Source organism: Oxyura jamaicensis, chromosome 7, assembly GCF_011077185.1.
Source record: "Oxyura jamaicensis isolate SHBP4307 breed ruddy duck chromosome 7, BPBGC_Ojam_1.0, whole genome shotgun sequence".
NCBI classification, from domain to species: domain Eukaryota; kingdom Metazoa; phylum Chordata; class Aves; order Anseriformes; family Anatidae; genus Oxyura; species Oxyura jamaicensis.
Window position 1 is genome coordinate 16,843,065 of NC_048899.1, and position 16,197 is coordinate 16,859,261.

The following is a 16,197-nucleotide window of genomic DNA, read 5'->3' on the forward strand; positions in this document are numbered from 1 at the left end:
TGGGAGAGTTGCTGGAAGATTGTAGTATTATTTGAAATGAGCCTGTCTGATTGCAGCCTCTTTGTTCTCGTGCAATAGATGAGAAATGCCAAGTTTTTCAACTGATATTTTAATTATTTTTTAATTTAAAAACCTGTGCTGATCTGTCAAGTCACACTTAGTTTGTTTCAGAATTTATTAAGTCTATTTTAACAAAGAAAATAAGTGGAAATGTAATTGTGAACTGTGTACACCAAATCAAAAAATACAGGATGAATGTTAGGTGATTGCTTTTTTCCTCTAGTCTTGTCTCAAGTAATCAGCATCTTTACTGAAGGAAGACACTTTAGTTTAAATCCTTCTAACACAAATAGATAGGGCCACTCAGAAGCCTCTATATTGGGTTGCTGAAAGGGAATTTTACAAAAATGACATTGAAGTTTTTAAATAATATTTTCAATAGTTCATCAAATAGATCTCCCAGCTTCATGTCAATAACTTCTCCTAACCATCCAATGTGGTATTCATGCTGCATTCGACTTCTTTTATCACATCATCGTTGCTGTTAGTGAAAATAAAACTTGAAGACAGTTATTGAGCTAGAACACATTTGACTATTTTGTTGATTTTGTGTGATGCAGAACAGAATCCATCTCTCGCTTGCGTAGCTAGCTGTCACCTCTCCTTGGGGCTAATGGGAATAATTTTGTTTGTGCCAGTGAAGGAAGCAAATAGAACCCCTTGACACAGAACAAAGACTGTATGACGGGTAAGGAGGCCCAAATTTTCATATTCTTTTTTTCTTTTCTTTTTTCTTTTCTTTTTTTTTTTTACATTTCCCTGACATTTATGACCATGCTTTGTCCATTTAAATTTGAAAGAATGCATTGCTATGTAGTTTCCAACAGTCAGTGCTCCAGAATGCCCTTGCCCTGTGCACTTCCACTGAGCTTTCCAAAAGGTTCACTGTCCCAACATGGAAAACACATGGATGAATAAAGTGTGCAGGATTGCATGTGCAATCCAGAGCAGGAAAACTCAGCCATATCTGTGTGGATTATATGTATAACCCAAGCTGTTACTTTCAGCCTCTGAGTGCTTTGTTGCAGTGTGCTGTCTAGCACCCTCCTGAGCCTAGTAGGAACACCCAAGAAACTTGCAAAACGTCTGTTAAACTTCTCTTTTTCTGAAAAAAAATGCTAAAAAGTAGAAGGTCTGCAGTTACTACTGCTCGTTAAAGTGATGGGCCAAGCTCACTGTTAGTAACGGGTGAGCTCTAATGCAAGAGTGGATGGAATTCCTTGGGCTGACTTCAGGTGCTGATTGTACATTGGTAGACTTGGCCATGCTAAGCCAGGGTTTGGATTGTGCCACAGGCTGAGATAGGATGTGTGAAACAGGCTTTCGCTGTGGAACAACATGGGTCTTCTGTTTCCCTCCAGACAGCTCAGCTCAACTCTTCTTCGCCAGCTTAGCTGGAGGCAGATGCTCCTAAATAACCTCCTGAAGGGACACTTTCTGCTTGTGCTGGAAGAGACGGGGAAAAAAAGAGAAAAAGGCAAGAGATATGAGAGCTGTGCTTTAGGTAGGAAGGAAATGAGGGGTGCCAAACTCTAACTCGCACTGATGTCACTGGGAGAAAAATGAAAAACAGCAAAAGGCCTGTTCAGCCTGGAAAAGAGAAGGGTCAGGGGTGACCTTATCACTCTCTTTAGGTACCTTAAAGGAGGCTGTAGCGAGGTGGGAATTGGTCTGTTCTCCCATGTGCCTGGTGACAGGACAAGGGGTAATGGGCTAAAGTTGCGTCAGGGGAGGTTTAGGTTGGATATTAGGAAGAACTTCTTTACTGAAAGGGTTGTGAGGCATTGGAATGGGCTGCCCAGGGAAGTTATTGAGTCACCATCCCTGGAGGTCTTTAAAAGACATTTAGATGTAGAGCTTAGGGATATGGTTTAGTGGAGGACTTGTTAGTGTTAGGTCAGAGGTTGGACTCGGTGATCTTGGAGGTCTCTTCCAACCTAGATGATTCTGAGATCCTGTAAAAGTGAATGTAATTCCATTTGGATCAGGAGCATTAGAACTGTGTTAGTTCATGGTGATATTTCAGGGTGGTATTATTCTATGACAATAATACCTTTTTCTGGGACATTAATATACATGAATTTGTTTTAAATGTATCCTAGGCTTTATTATATCCATGGTGATTTATTATGCATATTTTTGTCATTCTCTGTTTGATATGTTTTCTCCCCCACATTCATTTCAAGTTTTTCAGCTTTGAATAATTACTTAATTTCTCACAAAACATTTCAGTTGAGGTTTGATGTCTTGCTAAGCAGAACAAAACGTTTTTTCGCCCTGTTTCCTAGCTAGGAAGGCTCTAGGAAATGGGAAGTGATTTAATTTAAAAGTGGTCCTGTTGTATAAAGGATAAATTATTGGTGCTGTTCTGCTCTAAAGAATGTTACTTCTGATAGTCTTTGGTTTGAAATAACGTCATGTGCCTATATACTGACCTTGTTTTGCAGTATTTAGAGTGGGATGTCCAAATGGAAGTTTCTAACTGTCTGTCTGTCTATTTCCCTGATGGCTTTTCCTTCTTGACCCCACCATCCAGATTTCTTGGACTGATGAGGTTGCACAAAAAGAACTTAAAATCCTGTGTGTGCTCACTAAAGGCTGTATGTCTGTTCTGTTTGTGCCCATCGAGCTTTTTTCAAGTTTGAGAGTCATTTTATAATGGAAAGCTCCATGACAGAGCTGTTGTGAATTCTGAACAGCAATAGGAAGAACATTTCTTCTGAACAGTTCTTAGTCCAAATGACAGATTAGAATGCCTTAATTTTGATACGTGACGGCTGTGTGATGCCTACATGAAAAACCTTGGGGAAAGTAGCAGGAAACCACTACCCAGCATCATGTAACCACCCAAACCAGTGGCTTGAGTCTTGGTCCAGGCTCACCAGTATGCCACAGATCCAGGCAACACTGGGAAAGCTGGGGCAAATCAGAGCTGTGCAGTTGACAGCCTAGGTTCAGCTACAAGGGAAAACGAATCCTCTTGTCTGTAATTGAAAGTCTGACCTCAAGATAAATAAAAAGATGTTTGTGAGAAGTGCTGCTGTGAAAGATCACAGACTTGTACTTAGTGACTTGTGTCAGTGTGGGGCACTGACTGAGCCACTTGAGGTAAAAGACTGACTCTGCTTCACATGACGATGTTGCTTCCTGTGTATGCTTTGAAAAGGGGGCATTGATCATAGAGATTCAGTTAATCTGTTAGGAAAGCAAAGAGAAATCAGATTTGAACATGGCAGAAAGTCGGTCGTGTTTAGATTAATTAAAATCATCTCTTCCTGTTCATTCTGCAGCATCTAAGCATCTAATAGCATCTAAGTGGTGAATATAGAACAGGAAAACTAATGAGTACGATAATTTTGTAAACTCACATTTCCCCAAGGTGTTGCTCAGCTATAAAACCCTGGCTGTAGCTCTCAGGGGAGCACACTACCCAGAGTAGCGTCTGTATGTAGTCAGGAGCTGACCGCTATTCATTTGCAACTTCACTGACCAAAAGTTGTATATATATTTATGGATGCTTCAGTGCAGCTGAGGCAGGAGGCAGGATGTGAATCCAACTGTGTTTGTGGGAACAGGCAGTTGTTTGCTGTTGTGTACGAACTCCTGTAGGAGACTGAGACTTGGATTGGAAACGTTCGGATCGACAGAGGGGTCTAGTCTGTAAAGATGGTGAGATGTTGCAGTTGGAAACAGCATTTCTGTGAGTGCCTGTGTACTAGGTTACTTCTTAGATGAGGTAGAGGACATGGCAAAATCTTGATGATAGCAAACATTTGGTCTTTTGGTCTTATTTTGTACCTAAGTGTGCCTGGGGAATTCTAAGCCGTAAAGCGAAGTGTGGACACAAAGTAGCCTGAGCTATGCTCCCAAGGAGACAACTCAGCAGCATTTTCTAATTGGTGTAATTTTTGATTCGCAACTGAATTTTTTCAGATCACTGAATTTTTTTAGGAGATTAACATTACCCATGACTAGCTGCTGCATTCTCCCTGTGTACTGCAGGGAGAGGCACTGCCACTCGCAGTGCAGTTGTTTTTGGAGCTGTGCTGTAAACCAGATAAGAGAAACTGCATTTTCAAAATACAAGGTCAGTGCTGTGACTTACAGCATAGCTCTGGCAAGGCACAATGCAGGGGCAGCACCTGATGGTGCTTTTTATGTTCTGACCTTTCCAGTGGCAAGCAGCTCTCTCTACCTGCCCCTTTTTCAGAATACAGATATAGATATATATAAAACTTGAATCATGTCACTGACTTTATGGAGAGCCATACAAGCAATTAAATTAGAAGACTGAGGAGGATCAAGGTTGTGATATGCAGAGTCCTCTTCAATTAGACTTAGTCCTGGGGGAATGATGGAGTACAACATGCTACAGATTACAGCATCCTTTGTCTGTAATCCTCCCTATGCTTTTTAGGTTTGAGCTGCTCAGTGGCCAGATTGATGGATAAACTTATCATTTCTATTTTCTTGTCCCAGAAAATCAGCATCAGCTGTGTGGTGATGGGAGCACAGCAATTCTTAATCCAGGTGCTAGTTAGGGCCACTGTGATATGTCAGCTATTCCACCGAAGGAAAACAGAGAGCTATGGTTTTGATATGTAGCTTTTGTTTACTTTCTTATGCTTAAGTACTTTCCTAACTGTTACTAGAAGAGCTTTAGAATATATATTTTTTTGCCCTATCAAACACCACGGTAGTGGTTATATACCAGCTCATTGAGGCCCTGGTAGAGAGGGAAGCAAACTACTTGGTGACTGTGTCATGAAAAGCTGCTCAGAAGTGAAGAGAATCAGGTTAAGACAAATAAAAAAGCTTATGTTTGAACACACTGGCATCACATCAGGTTGCCTTTCCGTGCATTGTGTATCACTTGCAGAGCTGAAGGTGAAGGGGATATTGCATGCTGCTGAGCCTTGGCTGGTGCTCAGCTGTGGGTATCCCTGTCCGCACAAGGTGCCCCACCTCCCCTTGCATTAGACAGCTGTCTCACTGGTGGAGATCTGGCCAGCGCAATCTTACTCAGGTACTGAATAAATCACCATTAACTGTAATGAGATCAAGACACACAACTCAAATAGAGGCACCCGTTTTTAAGTGTTAGTCTAGAACTAAATCCTGTGGCTCGTGGTTTGCAGCAACATAAAAGCTGTTATTTAAAACATTAATTTTGGTTTGAAATTTTATAAACCTTGTGAAAGAAAATCTCTTGATTCTTGTGGTAACTTAAAATCTGAACATTCAGAATATCATATGAAGTTTATCAGAATATGTCATCAGAGGCACTGGTTTTATGCTCAGCTAGACAGATTTTTCCAGTGTAAAGTTTTACACTGGAGGATGTCTCTCTGCCTACTGAGGCTCTCTTCCCCTTCAGCAAACTCTTCTCTGTGAACTGTACCTTAGGCATTTCAGTATTGCCTTTGACATAATGCAGCAGTCCAGCGTTCTGCCTAATCTTGTGCTTTAGTGCATTTCTGTTGTTGTTGCAAATGTGGTGCCATTTTCTTGTTTTAGTGGTGAGAAAAGTTATTGCCTGGGTCCAATATGCTCTGTGATCTGCACAGTAAGATATGAACCGAAGATCAAGTCATTTTATGCAGGAGTACTGCGTTTTTGCCCATGGCTGTTGCAGAAGTGATTTCAACTGCTGAATTAGTGATTGGAGATGTTTCTTCCATTATCACATTCTAGAGCCATCAAATGTTCCTACCTGAGCACTGTGCCATGGCCAGGGTCTGCGTCCACTCTGCTGCAGCATGCATTGCAGCAGAAAGGTTTGTTTCTGTGTTATAAAACCGATGTGGAAACAAGGAAAAAAGGGGTCTAGCAAAGGTTTTATTTAGGGAGCCATGGCTTGCCAGAGGAATACTCTGGCTTTTTTTAAGATTTCCATCCATCACTCAAGTACTGTTGAAGAAAAATAAGATGTAATGTGCCTAAGCTAAGGAAGCTTAATTTGTGTGTAAGTTTCAGATACAATTGTAAGAACCCAATTTGCTACGATTACTCTTGGATTCTTTCCAAATGTTTCTTCCATAATATTATCTGTCTGTAGTAGTCCATATCCTTCTCTATCCTGCATGTAGGTAATACTGCAAATAACAAGAAAACACTATTGTGATCTATTTGGCAATTAACGTACCTTTGTGCTTACAAAATTCTAGTCAAGGCAAAGTCCTTAGAAAGTCATCTTGGTACTGGGAGGCAATAATTTTCAGTTGATACCTTTAACCTTATGTTTGGCTGTTCATGGCATTTTCACTGTCATACAAAATAGGCCATTATATAATGTAATAGATACCTTACTTTTTGTTAGTATTTTTATTCATACACTAGGGCCATCTTTTTAATGACAGGTGAGTAAGCTAATCCATACTGCCTCAATTTTTACCCTCAGTAAAGATATGCAAATAAATTGTTTCCTCGGACTGCAATTTTTGTTTTACCCTTTCTTCAAAATTTTGCGAGACCTGTAGCCAAAGAACATATAGTTCATTTTTTCACAGTAGAGAAGCAGTTGTGCTATACAGTTTCTAGCCTGAACTGATGATATATAGCCATGCCATCCCAGCACAAGGTGCAAGAAACACTTTTAATACAATCAGAGTTCCCTCCTTTCTTAGGGGATCCTTGCATCTCATACTAGGCTGTGTGTTTTAATAAGGACAACCATTTCACATGAGCACAACAGCTTCCATTGTGCTGTTTTTATATTTATTTTTATTCAAGCACCAAACTAAATTTTCCTTCTGCTTGGGTACTCAGTTTGGGAGTTGCAGTTGTACTCAGATACACTATTTTAATAGTGACAAATTGTTTGCAAGTATACTTCAGAAAAGAGGTTAGTGGAAATACTCTACAGGAGACTTTGAGATTTTAAAAGGTGTTCCATATGGGTTTTGTATGATCGTCACATATGGATTGAGAGCCAAAACTTGATTAAATGAACACAGATACAAAATCTCTTCAGTATTTTGCTGCTATGCATGCTAGATTCCTGCTACTGGACCTGTTCGACTGTGGGTCACAATGGTGCAGACAGGGATTTATGGCTGGAATCTGTGAAGCAGCTAAAGTAAGCAGAGACTACCTGGAGATGACGTTCCCCCGCCCACAAATATTGCAGGCAACTACAAATATTCTTTCTGGCAGCAGGATGTGGACAGTCTGGTTAAGATGTAAAGAACAAACTTTCTACGAAGGTGATGAGGTACTGAGGTCTTGCAGACACAATCCCTGTGTTGTCAGGATGATGGTTTACCCACTGCCGCATGTATTTTGGAGGCATCAGCTACTGTTTCTGATTAAGGATCTCACAGTTTGGCTTTCTCTGTTTGAATGATCCTGTCCATCTCTGACATTAGGGTGCTGCAAAATGTATCACCAGGCACTATAGAGGGGAAGTGAAGTTATGGAATCTGCTCCTGAAGTGGATGCTGACAGTAGACCTCTTGGTTGCCTTGCTCAGGATTTTGCTGAGCTTCCCACAAACCGGTCTCTGAAATTCCAGCAGGTGTCACAGCTATGTTACCATAGCCATGTTCTGCTCAAGAGAGGAAAGGTTGAACGTCTGGTCCATTGTAATTAACTGCTGTTATGTCTGGCAGATGTTACTTGTTCCATTAAAAAGAAAGTTTTTTTTTGTTTTTGTTTTGTTTTGTTTTGTTTTTCCCTCCCTCTTAGGTGGAACGTATTGGGTATTCAAGGAGCCTTACTTAGCCTCTTTGTGGAGCCAATTTACTTCTCTAGCATCATCTTGGGGAGTTTATATCATGGGGATCATCTATCCAGAGCCGTATACCAGAGGATAGCAGAGATAGAAGATCTACCACCTCTTTATACACTCAACAGACCTTTACTTAGTGGCAAGTATCTAATGGAGAAGGCTGTACCGGTAACTAAGTCTGTTCCAGTAGCAATGTGATTTTGCAGTTCTCAAAACCTTGCAAATTATGTACTGTGGGTAAATTGCTTTTTGGTTACAACACAGAAGATACTGGCTAAGCCTAATATAGTTATTTAGACAGAAATATCTATCAAGAACCTTTCATTAGCTAAAGGGTGCCAAAAAGAGCTGGGGTATGAACTGGATGCAGTTTCATGTAATTGCTGTCTAGAGTGTACCTTAGCAATATGTGAGGCAAGCTGAAGGTTTAGTGAAACCTCTTATCATCCATGGGATAGCGTGTTAGCTCTCACTAGCACTTCTCCTGCCCTTGCAAATATTTATTGAATTGCTGCATCATTTATCAGCATGACAAAATACATGTGTTTGGCTCACAGTCTCTAGACCAGTAACCAGCTAAAAATGAATGGAAAGAATGTTTCAGATGCTACTGGTTGTGTTTTCTTTCGTCATCGTTCTGTTGGATGCAGCATTAGCTTTAATTAGCATGGCACCCAGATAGTTTGCATGTCTCAATTATCACATTATTTTCACTTCCACATTGTGCATTGTGTTAATGCACAAGTGCTGTATTCAAATTCTGGTGGCACGTCCCTCAGAAATACTTTTAATATAATATTAAGTATTAGCTGACAGACAGCAATACAGTAAGCCCTAGCAAGTAATTAGCAGCTGCTGTTGAGATTTTTAAGTGTTGTTCTTTAGCATTGCACTGATCCTAGACTCCAATGGGGCTAAGAGGACTGGCACTATTTGAATTAACATGTCGTAACTTCAAATTAAGCCATGACTTAAAAAGAAAGTTCTGAAGTATCTTAAAAATTTCTAAAACTGCTAGTTGCAGTAGAAGCTGTAAAAGCTTTAAAACTGAAATCTCTTACATTACCTATCATTGTGTGCATTGCTTTGTTCTGTAGAGCTTGGCTTTTGGCATGCCTGTTTATTTTCCAGGGGAAAAAAAAAAAAAAAAAAAAAAAAAGATCAGTATTTTAAAGGATGTTTAAAGCTTGACGTGAATGCTAAAAATAAGTATAGAGAGTGTGGGGGGAAGAAGGCGTATCAAACAACCAGCTTTTTTTTTTTTTAAAAAAAAAAAAAAGAAAGAAAGAAATAATTAATAAGGATTCCCTGAACCAGGATGTACTAAAGTATTGTGACATATTCATCCTTATAGTGGCAAATAAGTAATAGTGCCAACACTCACAATACCTAATATTTGATTGTTGTATTGGCTTAGTAGCTGATGTATGGACTGTTGCTGTCTGATTTCTGGGAATTTTTATAAACTCTTTGAGACAGCATGGTGGGAGCAGCTTCTGTTGTCCTTTTCACATCATATAATAGCACCTTGGCTTCTTAAAAATCATCTTCCTGAAATACTGTTACCATCTATTTGCCATGAAATAGCACCATCTGTTTAAACAGTTCATCCAGAAATCACCAATCAGTAAAGAGTGTTCGGAAATGTTCTCAGCTGTTGAGTTTTTATGAAAATGCATGTCTCAAAATGTACACGAAGGTTGTTTGAGGTGAAGGACGGAGGAGAATTACCGTGATGAATTTCCTTCAAATGGATTAGTCTTGAAAGCTACTTTTCTGATCCACACTGTTGGATTCAGCTGGGACATTTGTGTAGCTACACATCTACTCTTTGATTCACTTACTTGACACCGTGTTCTTATCTGCAGTACATGCCACAGGAACAGCTCTCCCCAGTTCTGAGTTCCCCCTTATACCACACACACAACTGTGCTATCGTTTCTCATTTCTAACAGAGGAATGAACTAAAATAAATGGCTGCTCAGTTATGGTATTATGTCTTTCCCCACTGTTTCTCACCTATTTAGCTGAGAAAACACTATAAAAGCTGTTCATAAAACAACTTTTATGTCTGCAGGGCCAATTGTAGTAAGATGAAGCTGGACAGAGCTATTTTTATCTACTCTATTGGTGCAAATTGTATTTTCATCAAATGTTCTTTCTTTCTTCATAGGATACTTTCTACTTATACATCCCTTTCCCAGCAAGTTAAGTGGGAGCATGCGTAACGGAGCAGCTGTTTTCCAGTTAGGCGTGTGGGAAACCCTCGTTTGTAGAAAGTTCTTTCCCTGTATCAACTCTTGGGAACCGTGGTTGCAGTACCCAGCCTTTCAGAGTGCCTTTAGCACCACAGCACAGAGGGCATGTGAGCTCTCACTGAGAACTGGTCATTTCAGCTGGGAGATGACAGGTTAAAATCTTGTGAATTTCTGAATAGTCTGAAAAGGAAACGATTCCTCATTCAAATAAAATGAGGGTGATCGTATAAATCTGCCAATAAAAAAAGGTACCAGTCTGCAGGATGACCTGCTAAGGCTTTTTGGAGCCAGTTTTTGAAGATAGGCACGAAGAAGTTAACCTGGCACAGAAGTAGAGCAACAAAGCAAATGCTCCATTTAGAGAATCTGTCCTTGAATATCCTAGAGAGAAATCATCATTCAACGCAAAAGGAAGTCCATTGCACATATAAAAAGTGTGAAAATGTGTGAAAATGATTTCATCAGGTTGTGCATGTTTATGGTTCCTGTCTGTGGAGCTCATGTGCTAAGATATCTCAGCTTCAGGGAGCTGGGCTAATGGCACCTGCGAGGGTAATGTTTTTAAAGCTGATGGCAGGGTAGTCCCAGACATCCCTCATGCTCTCCTGTCAGCAATATCTACTAAACTCAGCAATGAACACTGCCCTTGTGCCTGGTTTTTCTGGATAATCCATTTTTTCTTAGCTGTGATTATATTATTTCAGCCAAAGTTTTCCATGTTTTGATGTCTGGTCAGTTAATAGTTTCTTATGCTTTAGTTTCAGTGGAGTTTCCCATCTTTTAGCAGAACATTGTCAGAAATTAAGTTGTTGGTGTTTTTTGACCTGTTCTTATGGTATGGTTGACAGGTATTTCCCCTGTTTCATTTCTTGGATGAAAAATCCAGGAGCAGTATCACATCTACTGATTATCTTGTCACCAGCATGAGAGTTGTCTTAAGTAAGACTAAGATGTTAAGGTAAGATTAATCTAGCCCAGTATTCTTCTCCCACAGGCAGGCAGTGATAAAACAGGCAGTGATAAAACAGAAGAAAACGGTATACCTCTGCAGATACCTCCTGAGAATTGCATCAGTAATCTGTGAATCGGAGACTTCCTGAGCTAGTCTTTGTGTTTAAGAACCCTTAATAGATTTTTTTTTTAATTCATGAATCCCTGTTCCAGTTTTATGAATTGCTGTAAACTTCTTAGTTTCCACAACCTTCTTTAGGAACGAAGGCCATAGTGTTTTTAAAGACTTTTGCAATAGCGGTTACTTTTTGCTAATTTAATTAGATGTTCTTTAGTGCTCTGTATGATTCGGGTACACCGTGTACCATATAGGTAGCAGTTGTTCCATGTTGCCTTTGTCTTGGTGCTCAGATCTCTTTACCACTGTGGTATTCCCACTAAGTCCTATCTTTTCCAGACTAGAAAGTCTTAGTGCACTTTGTTTTTTCTTGCACGGAAAATATTCCATGCAAGGGTCATCTCTTCCATTTTACAATCACATTTTTAGGCTTGCAAAACCAGAGCAGCACATGATACTCAAGGTAAGGTAGCAGTAATTATTTATATGGTACTCTATTTTGTTCTGTATTCCTTCAGTAATAATTTCTTGCATTCACATTGCTCCATTTATTACTGTTGATTAGTGACCTGACCTTTTGATAGAACTGAATATTCAAAATCATAGAACCATTTAGTTTAGAAAAGACCTTCAAGATTATGAAGTCCAACCAACAGCTTGACAACAAAATTTAGTGGTGTTTTGAATCGATTGCTAGTACCTATACACATAAGAGAAAGTTGTATTTATATCTTCATCTAGAAGTCTTTCCCTTGCTTACAGTACCATTATTAAATTTAATTACCATTAAAGTTGGTTTGCAGCATGTTTCTTAAATAGAACATATAAAGTTGGAAGGAGCAAGGATCATCAAGTCCAAGCTCCTGGCTCCACACAAGACTTCCTTAAAATCAGGCCCTATGTCTGAAAGCTTTGTCCAAGCACTTCTTGAACTCCATCCAGCAGGCTCAGTGCTGTGACCAGTGCCTTGGAGAGCTGGTTCCAGTGCCCAGCCACCCCCTCAGTGAACAACCTCTGCCATGTGAGTGTGGAAAGAGCATGAGTAAGCTGGTAGAGAAGTGTAATTTATATCCAGTATTTGCTGAAAGAGTTGTACACAGCCTAGATATATTGGTCTGGGGAGGGAGTCATTCACTAGAGGAAAAACATTGGGCAACAGATTTTTCTTATTTAATTCTTCTTAAATAAAGTGCTCTTCCATACTAACAAGAAAAGGGGCAAGGCATCTTTTTGCAATACTAGAACCATATCAGATCACTGTACTTGGTCAGTAGTATATGAAACAAGCATAGGTAATAGTACAGATATTTTTAAGCTAAATAAAAAATATAACTGACTGACCTATTTGTCATGAGGTGGCAATTTTTTAGCCCTTTTGCCTCAGTAGCTTTGATAAAAAGTTTTTAGATTAACAAGTTCATCAGTATGCTATATTAAGTAAATGGGTCTGTTTCACATAAGCTTCACAAAAAAACTTTGAATTTATATGTTTATGGAGAGTCAGAGTTGAGATTCCTTTTGTGTATGCCTAGAGCTGATAGGTCTTTAGGTGCAGACCTTCTGTTGGGTGCCACTCTGTGGCAGGGTTTGCTTGCTATGCAGCATTTGGACTTTAATGGTGCAGGATGAGTTGTGTTGTGCATTATCATAGAACCATTAAGGTTGGACAAAACCTCCAAGATCATCTGGTCCAACCATCAACCTAATCCCAATATCACCCACTATACAATGTCCCTAAGCACCATGTCCAACCTCTCCTTAAACACCCTCAGGGACAGTGATGCCACCACTTCCCTGGGCAACCCATTCCAATGCCTGACTGCTCTTTCTGAGGAGAAATGTCTCTATTTCCAACCCAAACCTCCCCTGGTGCAACTTGAGGCCATTTCCTCTAGTCCTATCACTAGTTCCCTGTGAGAAGAGGCCGACCCCCAGCTCCCCACACCTTCCTTTCAGGTAGTTGCAGAGAGCAATAAGGTTTCCCCCGAGACTCCTCTTCCCCAGACCAAACAACCCCAGTTCCCTCAGCCATTCCTCACAGGACTTGTGTTCCAGGCCCTTCACCAGCTTTGTTGTCCTTCTCTGGACACATTCCAGGGCCTCCATGTCCTTCCTGTAGTGAGGGGCCAAAACTGAACACAGTACTTGAGGTGCAGCCTCACCAGAGCAGAGTACAGGGGATGATCACCTCCCTGGTCCTGCTGGCTACACTGCTCCTGATACAAGCCAGGATGCTGTTGGCCTTCTTGGCCACCTGGGCACACTGCCAGCTCGTGTTCAGGAGAGCATCAATCAGCACTCCCAGGTCCTTTTCGTCTGCACAGCTTTTGAGCCACTCCGCCCCAAGCCTGTAGCGCTGCATGGGGTTGTTGTGGCCAAAGTGCAGGACCCAGCACTTAGCCATGTTGAACCTCACCCCACTGGCCTCTGCCCATCGACCAATGCTGTCCAGGTCCCTCTGCGGGGCCTTCCTACCCTCCGGCAGATCAACACTTCCCCCCAGCTTGGTGTCCTCTGCAAACTTAGTGAGGGTACACTCAATTCCCTCATCCAAATCATCAATAAAGGTATCATCTGCAGTTTTGAGGACATGATGCACAAAGCCACTCAGAAAGACAGCAGAAGTTTTGACAACCTTTCCTAAAAGAAATCAGAGAATAACTCTTTAGGAATTTTTCGTTCCAATTTTCTTTTTTCTTTTTTTTTTTTTTTTTTTTTTTTTTTTTAAGAAAATGTGGAATGGTGACACTGCTGCTTATTATTTACTCATGTGATGTACAGGTAATCAGTCATAGTGATGAGGTTGACATAAGCCAAGCATAAAAATATGACATCTGGAAATTCAATATGATTGGTATTTTAAAATGTTTATTTAGTAAATGAGGAATTGGTTATAGTAAGCAAACTGAATTTTGCCATGTCATTCAAGATCTAAAGACCTTGTAGCTTTTGTGCGTGCTCAGCTCTCAGCTCTGCACCCCGCAAGTGGGTGTTTTACTCACAGGCATTGTAAGACCAGGGCCAAGTGAGCAAGTCCTATGCTCATCTGCCTCTTAGGTTGGTTTAATTTGTTAGGTTGTATTTCAAATATCAGCAAGAAATGCATCTTGCTGCAATACTTATATTGAATTCATACAAATTTACTAGATTTTATTAGGTGTAAAACCTAGCAGAGACTGAGATCTCAGAGTACATTTGGAATATGCTTGTGTTAAAGTAAAAATGGGATCTTTATTAGAAAGGAAAAAAGAAAAAAAAAAACAAACACAAATGCATGTGTTTGTTCTCTGATGAGACATCCCAAGTTTTGCCACCCCTGTAATGTCTGTGAGGTCTGCTGGATCAAAGCCACCGTGCTGCACAGCATTTCTGTAGTGCACAGCCCGAACCACTTGCTGTGCTGGGGGGAGTGCTGGAGTGGTGCTGATACGTGTGTGGGAGGTGGGCTGTGTATGGATTGCAGTGGCTGTCATAATCTTTAAGCACAGTACTGTGGTAATATATGTGGTGCATTTCTGCAGCATTGGGCTGCTGTGGGGGGAATAAATCCTGCCTTTGGCAGCCTGGGCTGGTCGCCAGCCTCTTTTCACACTTAGATTAGACTTCCAGAAAGCCATCTTTGACAGATGTTGCAAAATCTAACATCTGAGCGAAATGATCTGAGCACTTGAGCCCTGCAGATCACCATTTCTGGGTGTATTAAGTAGCAATGAGCATGTAAAATGGGGAGGCAGCTGAATCACAACCAGATTTATGCTGAAAGACTCAAATGTCTGTTGTTTTTGGCTTTCTGCACAGGATGTTGAGGTTGGGGCTCACTCCGTGTAACTTGGGTGCCCACAACATCTGTGCCTCTGCCCGTGCTAGTCACGTCCTTGTCCCTGTCTAGTTGGTAAGAAGGAGGTGCTATCACATCGGACATCCTCTGCTGAAGAGTGACAAGAGTTCGGTCAGACTCCCCTGATGCTCTCTTCTTCCCATAGCCTGGAAGGAGGAAGGTTTAACAAAGAAAGTCACGTGTTGCTGGTTCCCAGCTTTTCTTTCAGGCGCTTATTTACACATTTAGAAACATTTACAGAAACAGCATCAAACTACCTTTTTAAGGCAGTTGGGTTTATGTAGAAATAATGGTAGCTTTTCATGAAATAGGCTCAACAGTTTTTGAAATGTAGATGCCTGCAGGTCTTGATTGGCAAGACATCTTGTCATCTCATACCACTGTGCTGACCTACCTCCATTTTTACAAGGGAACATAGAAAAGCACATTGTTGGGACTTCTAAATAAGGATGACTTCTCCAATAAGACTGCAGTCCCAAGTTGCTGAATGATAATTGTGCTGACATGACTGGGGTTCATAGTCTTATACTTGTTTTGAAATGAGAAGTGAAACACAACTAAACGTTTACAGTAGCAGAGTGAAAAGGAGTTAATCAGACAGAGCTGTCAAAACTTTTATCTGCCCTGTCCTATACTCAGCTAGTGCTGCTACTGACTGGGCTTTGAGGGCAGTGGTTTCTTGTGCAGGAGCATAGCAACATTTTTTCTGCTTCGTAGTTATCAACAGGGTAATAGCTCCTTCATCAGTTTGTCCTGCATAGCAGACCTGAGATGCAAGTGTGTTGTAGTTTAACCCAGCAGGCAGCTAAGTGCCACACGGCCACTTGCTCGCTCCCCCTCAGTGGGATGGGGGAGACAACTGAAAAAGATAAAAATACATAAACTAATGGGCTAAGATAGGGACAGTTTAATAGGAAAGAAAGGAAAAAATGCACAAAACAATTGCTCACCATCAGCTGACTGATGCCCAGCTGAACCCCGAGCAATGTCAGTTCCTCCCAGCCAGCTCCCCACAGTTTTATTGTTCAGCATGATGCCGTATGGTATGGGACATCCCTCTGGCCAGTCTGGGCCAGCTGTCCTGGCCCTGTCCCCTCCTCGATTCCTGTGCACCCCTAGCCTCCTTGCTGGTAGGGCAGCACAAGAAGCTGAAAAACCCTTGCCTCTGTGTAAGCACTGCTCAGCAACAACTAAGACACCAGGCTGCTACCAGCATTGTTTTCGTCCTAAATCCAAAACATAG

The 16,197-nt window shown here is 41.0% G+C and overlaps 1 protein-coding gene across 5 annotated transcripts in view; it reads left to right on the forward strand.

Moving 5' to 3' along the window:
* ADARB1 (adenosine deaminase RNA specific B1) overlaps positions 1-16,197 on the forward strand; it is an 85,113-nt gene that overhangs the window by 63,791 nt on the left and 5,125 nt on the right. For all 5 annotated transcript variants that reach the window (XM_035332310.1, XM_035332309.1, XM_035332311.1 and 2 more), the window contains one exon: positions 7,747-7,928. In XM_035332310.1, coding sequence (XP_035188201.1) covers positions 7,747-7,928 — 182 coding nt within the window. The remainder of the gene's footprint in view (positions 1-7,746; positions 7,929-16,197) is intronic.